Raw genomic sequence first — 9961 nt, forward strand, 5'->3', positions numbered from 1 at the left:
ACACACACACACACACACACACACACACACACACAAACTCCTGTGGAAAAATCAGACAAGTTACAATTTAAACAATTGTAGAAAATAATAATTCAAAGTTTGAAAGTCTCTATCTCATCATCAGTATGGCATTTCTTTTACCTTGCATAGCAGTGGACGTACCTGGGTTTTCCATTATGATAATTTGTATAGGAGAAAGTTTAATTTTGAAACAATGTAGCAAGTAAAAAAATGTATATATATTATGTATACACGTATACATGCATGTGCAAATGTTAGATTTTGGTTTTGGATAAATATTTGATTTAATGCCCTTTTGCGGGTGGGGGTATGTGCATTTAAAAAGGGTGTTGTTCACAATGACCAGTGGGTGATCTTCCATGTTTTGAAGTTTTGAAGTTTTGAATTTGACCGTTCTGTTTTCTTATGCTTATCAATGGTCATGGTGTTCTTTATTTTACACAGAAACTGACAGAAATTTTGACCTTGCATTCACAAGAGACTTCTCCATGAAAGATACCTGGCTGAGGTCACAGCGAGGCTTTGATTTAAGCAGTAATAATTCTCTCACCGTTGCCATTTTTGTTGTGAATTTGGAACCAGAGTCTGCAGATCCAGGAATATTGGCTCTTGCGAGGTTAGTTGATATGTGCGGAGGAATCAAACCACATGCCGCATTCTTTTGTAAGTTTGGTTTCTAAGTTCTTTCTCATGAGTTCTGCCTCATTGTGCTGTCCCCATGGTTTTATGCACCCTGCATAATTTAGCAAAATTTGATCATTTTTTTGCATAATTTGTGATTATTTTCCTTGATCATTCTTTGTAAAGATTAACAGAATCACATAATTTCACATTTTGGGACTTTTTTTTGCATAATTTCAGAAATGCTTTTGCATAAAAGAAGGGGACAGATTGGGTGGGTGTCAAAAGCTTTTCCTCATGTCTCTCATATTCTGATCAGTAGACAGTTGGAAGTTGATGGTGTTTTTTTCTCTAATTGTGTAATTGGAAGAAATTGGCGTCTGAAGTTTTTTGCTTTAAAACCATTGCTGAGCTCAGTCTTTGGGTTCTCAGTAAGAATCAGGAGTTGGAATGCAATATAAAAGTATTTTTTTAAATATGCATGTTCTCTTTTTTACGAGTCGGAGACGAAATTTTAAATTTAATCAAAATTATGTGATATTAAATGCCATCACTATTGTCAGTTCTTTTTATTCATGGTATACTATTATGCTCTTAATGTGATGTGCATATCGAAAGTGCTTAGGAAAGCGAGTAACTGGAAAAATAACTCTGCCGCAAGCTGACAAACGCCTTTTTTCATTTTTGTGCCAAAATTTTTAATTTGCTAAATCAAAAGCCTGATCACTAACCCTACTATTGTGAAAAAATCAAATTGAAACTGTGACTAGTTTTTTTATGAATTAGAATTCAAATTTCGGAATGACTCTATTTTAAAATGATTATGCTAACGGAAAAAAAACTCTTTTTCTCGAAGCTGCTCTAAAAAAACAACAACGTTATTTTGTCAACTTACGGCAGAACTGTACCTGTTTTTACGCCCAGCTTGACAAAATTCAGATCTTTTAGGACGCAAGCCACTTTGAACCTCGCCAGGAAGGATCAACCCAGACTAAGTGGGACACAGCATCCCACCAGATTGACACCGGTACTCGATTTTAAAAAAAAAAGCAAGTTCCTTATCCAAAATGAAACTTTTCACGTCTCTGCTTTGACTTGTGACAGCAAAGAGCCTTGTTGCTACACCACAATGTAACTGGCAGTGTAGGGTTGGGTTTTTTTGTTTTTTTGTTGTTCTTTTTTTTCGGGGGGGGGGGGGTGGGGCTGGCTTGTTGTTTTTTAAACCACACATGTAATACACTGTGCACATAATAATAATAATAATAATTGCATTTATATAGCGCATATCAATGCTCAAGGGCATGCTCTAGGCGCTTTACAACTATTATTACCCCTGCAGACCCTCTGAGAACACTCAGAAACATTCTCAGCTTCCGCGGAAGCATACAGTGCAAGCTGCAGATTTCGCGCGCTCAAACACTATCAAACTGACAAGATCTCTCACTGTCTATAGCCGGGTACTCTTTTCCACCTGGGTGAAGTGAGGAAAATTTGTGCTAAGTGCCTTTCCCAAGGACACAACGTCGGGCCCCTGACGGGTTTCAAACCCGCGACCTTACGGTTGCAAGTCCAAAAGCCTAACCACTAGGCCACCGACTCCACATATCAATGCATGCATGCGCATATATATAAAATAAATATGTTGTAGACAGAATATGCTTTTGCACGCCCTATAGACATATCAGTGCAATAAGTAATATTCCAAATATTTGGAGTATCTGCAATATAGGTCCTAGGCTGTGTGTGTATGTGTATAGCATATTTTTTCATCTAGTTTGTGACACGTATAGTGTCTTAACACTGCCCATTGGTTGGTGTGACTTCTTTGATTATGCCAAACCAAAGAAAAATGAAACGAAAGGCTGTGTTAGTTTGATCTCACCATTTTATGGGTGTGGAGTCATAGGTACAGGTAGCTCTACTTTTTTTTACTTTGCATTAATTTGTTGTCATCAGCCGTAATCAGTAGAATTTCTTGACAGGTTAGAGCATCTCCTGCTCACTTTCTTACTGCTGGTGATCTATCTTCTATCTATCTATCTATCTGTCTGTCTGTCTGTCTGTCTGTCTGTCTGTCTGTCTGTCTGTCTGTCTGTCCGTTTATCTGTCTGTCTGTCTGTCTGTCTGTCCGTCCGTCAGTCTATCCGTCTGTCTGTCTGTTTATCTATATATCTATCTATCTGTTTATCTATCTGTCCATCCATCCATCCATCCACCCATCCACCCATCCATCCATCCATCCATCCATCTATCCAGGTCCGAAGATGCCAATGATATAGAGTCAGAGGCATTCCTTTTGCTCACCAATGATGAGCTGAGGTTGGGGAAAAGTTCTGATCCAAACTCCAGACGTGTTAACATAACAGCTGGTAAAACTACAGACGAGAGAAAATGGCATATGGTAGTGATTTCATGGAGGCAAGATGAACAAGTGGAGCTGACTTTTGACTTCTCCAAAGTTGGGCCGCATGTTGTCCGAATTTCTCCGCCAGAAAGTGGGTGAGTCTTTATTTATATTATCATCCGTGTCGTCTTCAAACAAAATGATTCCATAGAGTTTAAAGTAAGATAAGATAAGATAAGGTGAGTCTTTATTTACATCCATGGCATCTTCCAACAAAATGATTCCGTAGAGTTTTAAGTAAGATAAAATAAGGTAAGATAAAATAAGGTGAGTCTTTATTTATATCCATGGCATCTTCCAACAAAATGATTCCGTAGAGTTTTAAGTAAGATAAAATAAGGTAAGATAAAATAAGGTGAGTCTTTATTTATATCCATGGCATCTTCATACAAAATGATTCAATAGAGTAGTTAGATAAGATAAGGTAAGGTAAGTTAAGATAAATCTTTATTGTCCAGATGCTGGCACGGCATTGGTTTGGTATTTCACTCCCCCCCCCCCTCCCCCCCCCTGCCCCCACACACACGCACAGGCATACACAGAATCATACTCTTTCACTCCTCCTCTCTTCCACACACATCTACATAAAATATGCTTGTGCTCACAAACAAACTCATTGTACATGAATGTGACATAAATTAACATTGAGCAAATATTGTTATCAAAAAGAATGTTTAAACTAGATAGTGTTGGTTTATTCTGTAGTAGCCTATGTAGCTGAAAAGCATCGGATGTTTATAATTATTGTTTGTTATATCTACTGAAAACTTATATCAAAGTTTTGTAAGTACAACTGAGATATATATATATATATATATATATATATATATATATATATATATATATATATATATATATATATATATATATATATGTGGTGTTATGGGGGAATCAGACTTTGGTCAGAATAATAAAAATCTAAGAAACTGTCATTTTTCTCCTTATAGGGGAATTTTAATACATTTTTAAAATCTTTTTTTTTCGCCCAACACCTTTATTTCCATTTAAAAACACATTTTCAATTAATCATTTTTTCACCCTTTACTTCTGTGTGTAGGTGTGTAGATGCATGACTTTTGGGGGTTGAACCACAGAACTTTTGGCTGCAGAACAAAAATATGGTCTCTAAAATGGTCACAAACCATCTTTTTTTAATATCCGAAACCTTATTACAAAAAACAAAAATTATAGATAAATACAGATGGGCATCCTTCCCTTGCCCCAGATGATGAAAAACACACAGAATATTATTATGCAATTAGGCCCAGCTTAATATATTTTTAAAATAAAAACCATGAAATGTCTTTTTTAAAATGATTACTTGTGATAACTGTAAAATTGAAGTTTGTGTAAAATGGATAAAAATAAACAAGAAAAGTGCTATGCAATACCGGAGCATCAGACTCTAGTTAAAGTAAAACGATACCTCCACCTTGCTATACAGGCATGTCTTTGTGTACCTCGGGAACAAGTTCAGTGGCTACATATCGCAAGTGTCAGTGTGGAATACAGCGCTTGACAACTCGGAGGCTCTTAAAATCTATGGCGATAGTTCCAAAATCCCCAAACCGGATGATTTGCTGCTTGGCTGGACCCCGTACGAATACCACCCACTGGTCTACGTGCAACCCAAACAGCCAACAATAACTATATATAATACAACTGCATGCAGCTTCCCTGCCACTATTGCATCGAGTGATCTTTGCCCAGATGTATTTGGTAAGGCTTTTTTTGGTTATTTTTCTATTCGTTTTCTTTACATTTCTAATTCTTTTTAAAAATTTTATTTTACTACTCATTTTCGTTATATTTCTAATTCTTCCTTTAAAAAAAAATATTTTACCATTTGTTTTCGTTACATTTTTAATTCTTTTTCCAAGTTTAGTTTTGTCTTCAGTTAATTGTAATGTGATATATCTGAGAAAGTTTTACACTCCTTTCAACACAACTTATTGGGTTTGTTGTGACATCCCTGTAGACATATAAAGATACTTCCTAGAAGAAAGCAGCTTCCACAATTGGGAACCAAACTCATGTCATCTTCATTCGATAGAGTAAAGTCCAACTGCTCAACCATAGACATTGATATCTCCACTCGGGCTATTGCCTGACATAACTCTTATTATATTAGTCTTATACAAGTCAGCACATCTTCTAGCTAGTTGCTGCGTGACTATTGTGGCGTAGCTGGCCTAGTTGTTAGGCTCTTTGGACTCACAACTATAAGGGAACAAGTAAAACACACCGGAAAAAAAAAAAAATCTCATCTCGTTATTTTATGAATATTTTAGGCAAGAAAGAGAAACCCAGACTGACAATGCCAGAAAAATGTGGGGAAGAGCTGCTCTTCAAGCCGGCGCGAGAAGCTCATCAAGTGCCAGAGAATGACCTGCTCAAGCTTACCTTCCAGGATGGGGCCACGGAAATACAAGGCTCAGGAAGTAAGTAATATAATAATAATAATATAATAATAATGATGATATTAATAATCATAATGATAATAATAGTAATAGTAATAGTAATAAATAATAATGATAATAATAATAATGATACTAATAATAACAATAATAATAATAAATAATAATAATAATAATAATAATAATAATAATAATAATAATAATAAAGATACTAGATCTAGTAATAAAAATAATAATATAACGATAATAATAATAATAATAATAATAATAAAATAGTTGTAATAATAATAATAACAGTAACAATAATAAATGATAATAATAATAATACTAATAATGATACTAATAATAATAATACTAATACTAATAATAATAATAATAATAATAATAATAATAATAATAATAATAATAATAATAAATAAATATAATCATAATCATAATGATAATGATGCTAGTAATAAAAATAATAATTTAATAATAATGAAGTGCATCTTTATAGCGCCAATAAAAGTACGAGACTATAGCTGAAAAAAGCTCATACACATAGGCTACTCTTATACTCCCTTATTCACACATACACCCACATATACAACTCACTCGCATTCACACACGCATAAATGCACGTACAAATGCATGTACACATGCAGGGCAGGGTAGTTTGCCCTCCACCAACTGGTACTTTTCGGGAGACCAGACCTATACATGCACTTTTAGTCACCTCGTGTGCTAATACTTTTTAACCTTTATCTCTAGAAGGGGGTTTCCAGTTAAACTGGAGCTATTTTTTTTAGGTATGAAACCTTAAAGTGACATACTTGTCACTAAATTGGTAATTAAATAAAAATGAATTAATTTGATTTGACAGATTTTCTTATATGAAGTGTACTGACAAAATGAGTTACTTTTCAAGTTCAAGCCTTATAATGGAAATAAATACATCAAGCTTATACTTGAAGTTTTTACAGTGTGTGAGTATTAAATTAAAAAGGCATGTTATAGTTGAAGATTATGGCGGCGTCAATAGAAAATCTGCAAATTTGACCCTTGTGCAGTGTAGATTTTTGGCCAATATCTCAATTTGTGAATTGGTCGCTTTTAAGGACAAGCGGGCTAACCCAGATTTCAGGGGTTTCCAGAAATCTTGACCTTCACCAAAAGTGGGCCTTGCTATACCTGTAGGAGAATTTTGGTTTCACTGATGTGGATATTTGTTTGGTTATAGAGAAAACTCTCTTTGTCTTTAAAAAAAAACTGAACAAGAGGCAAAAAGCTTTACCTTCGATTTTCTCAAAACAGCATTTTTCGGGATAGTCCCCTTGTGCTTAAAAGCAAGCAATTGCGAGAAGTATCTCATTTGTCAGCACGCCTCATATTATAATTAAAACTCGTTGCTAGAGAGACCTGTATGTTTTTTTGGCCACTGTCAGTGGACCACCGTCACAGCGGTTATACCACAAGCTGCTGGGAGCGGCTTGCAAGAGATAAAGAGTTAAAGATGTGTAGGCTACTATATGCTATATAGAGTTTAAAAATGTATTACTATTAGAGTTTAAAATATATAGGCTATTTACTGTTTGAGTTAAAAATATATACTATTATTATTAGAGTTAAAAATATACCATATACTATGAGAGTAAAAAATGTATACATACTATTTACTGTTAGAGTTTAAAATACTTACTATTTCCTATTACTTTTCCCCTCAGATAAGGGTCAGGCCTTCACATTCGGAGCCTACGACATCGCTGTTTCGGCCAAAGACTCAGATGGAAATGTTGGAGTGTGCATGACAAGAGCTTACATCACATGTGAGTTATTTAAAGCCCCATTCACATGTACAGTTCATTGATCGACAAACTGTTGGATATGGAAAGAATGGCGGGCATCCTGTCAACTTCCCTGTAAAACTGAGCGTGGAAACGAGCAACCCTCTCGATATCGAAGGGTTCTCAGTCCAGCCACCAGAATTTTGGCGAAGCTAGATTTTTCCGGCCGACGAACTGAAGGCATGATGACGAGGGAGCGGCTTCTTTGATATTGCCCCTGGCAGAGTTGAAAATGAGTTCCAAAGGTTTCCTAAATATTGGTCAAATTTTAAAAAATAATAAGATTTTCATGATTAGCGACCCGGAATTAGTTAAAGTCATGCGGGGAATGCAATTTAGTGCCGGATTACTATGTTAATTTTTTTGGTGTCTTTTGTTAAAGACTAACACTTTAAGGATAAAAAAAAACAACTGTACATCTAAATGGAACTTCTCTCGTCGACAAACTTCAGTTCAACGATGACCCAAATCTAGTGCCTGTTGGTTAAACTGTCAGTTTGTCGATGAATGAACTGTATGTGTAAAGGGACCCTAACCGTCGGACTTACTTTTGTAAAAGGAGAATCCAACAGGTTGTTGAAACACTGATTGCCAAAAGAGGATCTGTTTTGGATATTTCTTTGCTACTTTCTTTTCAAGAAGGGATGCCCGATGATCAAATGGACCCGACCTGCATGGTCAAATGGGATCGGGTCGGGAAATGGGGCTGACCAGAGCTTACTATATCAAATAAACTTTTGCGTGCTTCATGGAATTACGGACATGTCTTATTTTGGAACATCAGATTGGACTGTGACAAAATGATAGCTGTTGCCCTCCGCTCAAGAAAAATCGAGCTGCTCTATTTTAAATCACATCTTGTTAGTAATGACTTTGATGAAAATTTCTGCAGTGGGCACTGAATAGTAACTTTACCAGATGGTGTCCGTATGTTTAATCAAATTCTTTGTATAAGACTCAAGCTGTATGCACGAATTTTACTCCTTTCACCCAGGTAGAAATAGGTACCCAGCCATGGACAGTAAAAGGTCTTGTCAGTTTAATGTTAGTATTTAAGCACTTAATTAGCTGCTTGTGCTATATGCTTCCTGGGAAGCTGAGAATGTTGCGGAGTGTTCTATAGTCTGTTAGCGTAATAATATAGTGTGTAGAGTGCATAGACTTGCTGTAGATAGGGGAAATGCGCCGTACAAATGCTACCGTATATTATATTATTATTATTCTCATTATTATGCCATTTTGAAAAGTGAAGAATGGCAGAATTTAATACTGAGCAGTCATTCTGTTTTTTTGTGTCCAGAAATGTACATTATTTTTTATTTAATGAAATTATTGACATTATAAAAGACGTCATAGAAATAAGTGAGGCATATAACTGTAACTATTTTGTGTTTCGCAGCACAAGAGTGCAAGGACACTGAACCCACGGAGAATGTAGAAGACTGTTCAGACTTTGAGGATGGCAAGAAAGTCAAATGTCCCACGGGCCAACAGCCCAGTGTTCCCACACCGGCTTATGTTAGATGTGGCGCGCTGCAAAGCTACAACTTGAATAAAGACATGGAGTACCCACCCAGGATTGTTTGCGGAGGTATGTGTGTGTGTGAGTTGCAATTAAGTAGGTGAAAAAGTAGTTGAGATCTCTATTCATAACTTACTACACTTTCAAAGCCAGGGCTCATTCTCAGAGCCATCGGCGCGTACCCATGCAGGATTGTTTGCAGAGGTATGTGTGTGCGGGAGTTGCAATTAAGTTGGTAAAAGTGTAATTGAGGCCTCTATTCCGAACTTGCTTCTTTTTCTAGGCTCATTTAGGGTCACTGATGACTGTGGCATCGATGTCCTAGTGGTAAGGGTCTTGGACTCGCAACTATAAGATCGTGGGTTCAAATCCTTTCAGAGGCCCAAGTTGGTGATCCAAAGTTCTGTCCTTGGGGAAAAGCACTTCCCTGATTCCAACGTGAGAGGAATTTTTATTGAACACCTCTTTCCTTCTCCTGGGACTTTGTGTCCCTCTCAACCTGAATTTGGCCCTGAAGGGCAGAGTCGAAACAGCCCTCCTAATTATGTAAATAGTGTCAATTGGCGCATAAAACTCCTACAAGGTCATTTAAACCTCTTTAATATCCGTCTGTTGTTTCTATCGGTCTGTCTTGCCTTTTCCCTGCATTAATACTACGCCCCCACGGGACGCCGATTAGCGACGGTAAGAAGCCATACCTTTTCCCCCCGGGACGCCGATCGGCGACGGTGTGATGTAGCGTGTACCACATCTGTATCCTGGTCCCTGGGGATAAGTGTTGTGCTCTCTGCACGCTGCGTGGGAGGAAAGTGTTAAATAGCCATTACTGTATTGGTGTACTGTTTCGTTTTACTCAAACGACTCTATACTGACGTGTCGTGACACAAAAGAGTCGGGTGCTCATCAACTTTTGGCCATGTGAAATTATAAGTATGATTTTAAAGTTTGTTAATTTCTCTTGCTTTCAATGAAAACAAATTATTCGTCTTGAATAAAAGTCGCAATCTTTGCAATTGAAGGACAGACACTGAGAGAGAAGGGGTAGACAGGCTTATGGAGAGAAAGAGAGGAAGAGAAAGAAAGAAAGAGAAGGGCGTAGGAGAGATTTGTAGACAGACAGAGAGAGAGAGAGAGAGAGAGAGAGAGAGAAATG

At 36.7% G+C, this 9961-nt stretch overlaps 1 protein-coding gene across 1 annotated transcript in view; it reads left to right on the forward strand.

Annotated features, from left to right (window-relative positions):
• LOC101855048 overlaps nt 1–9961 on the forward strand; it is a gene marked incomplete at its 5' end in the record, with an annotated part of 126015 nt that overhangs the window by 65164 nt on the left and 50890 nt on the right. Inside the window, 6 exon segments of the mRNA XM_013087202.2 lie at nt 466–637; nt 2899–3141; nt 4491–4765; nt 5338–5487; nt 7167–7268; nt 8686–8877. Of these exon segments, the coding sequence (XP_012942656.1) occupies nt 466–637; nt 2899–3141; nt 4491–4765; nt 5338–5487; nt 7167–7268; nt 8686–8877 (1134 nt within the window).

This window comes from Aplysia californica, unplaced genomic scaffold (assembly GCF_000002075.1).
Source record: "Aplysia californica isolate F4 #8 unplaced genomic scaffold, AplCal3.0 scaffold00557, whole genome shotgun sequence".
Classification (NCBI taxonomy): domain Eukaryota; kingdom Metazoa; phylum Mollusca; class Gastropoda; order Aplysiida; family Aplysiidae; genus Aplysia; species Aplysia californica.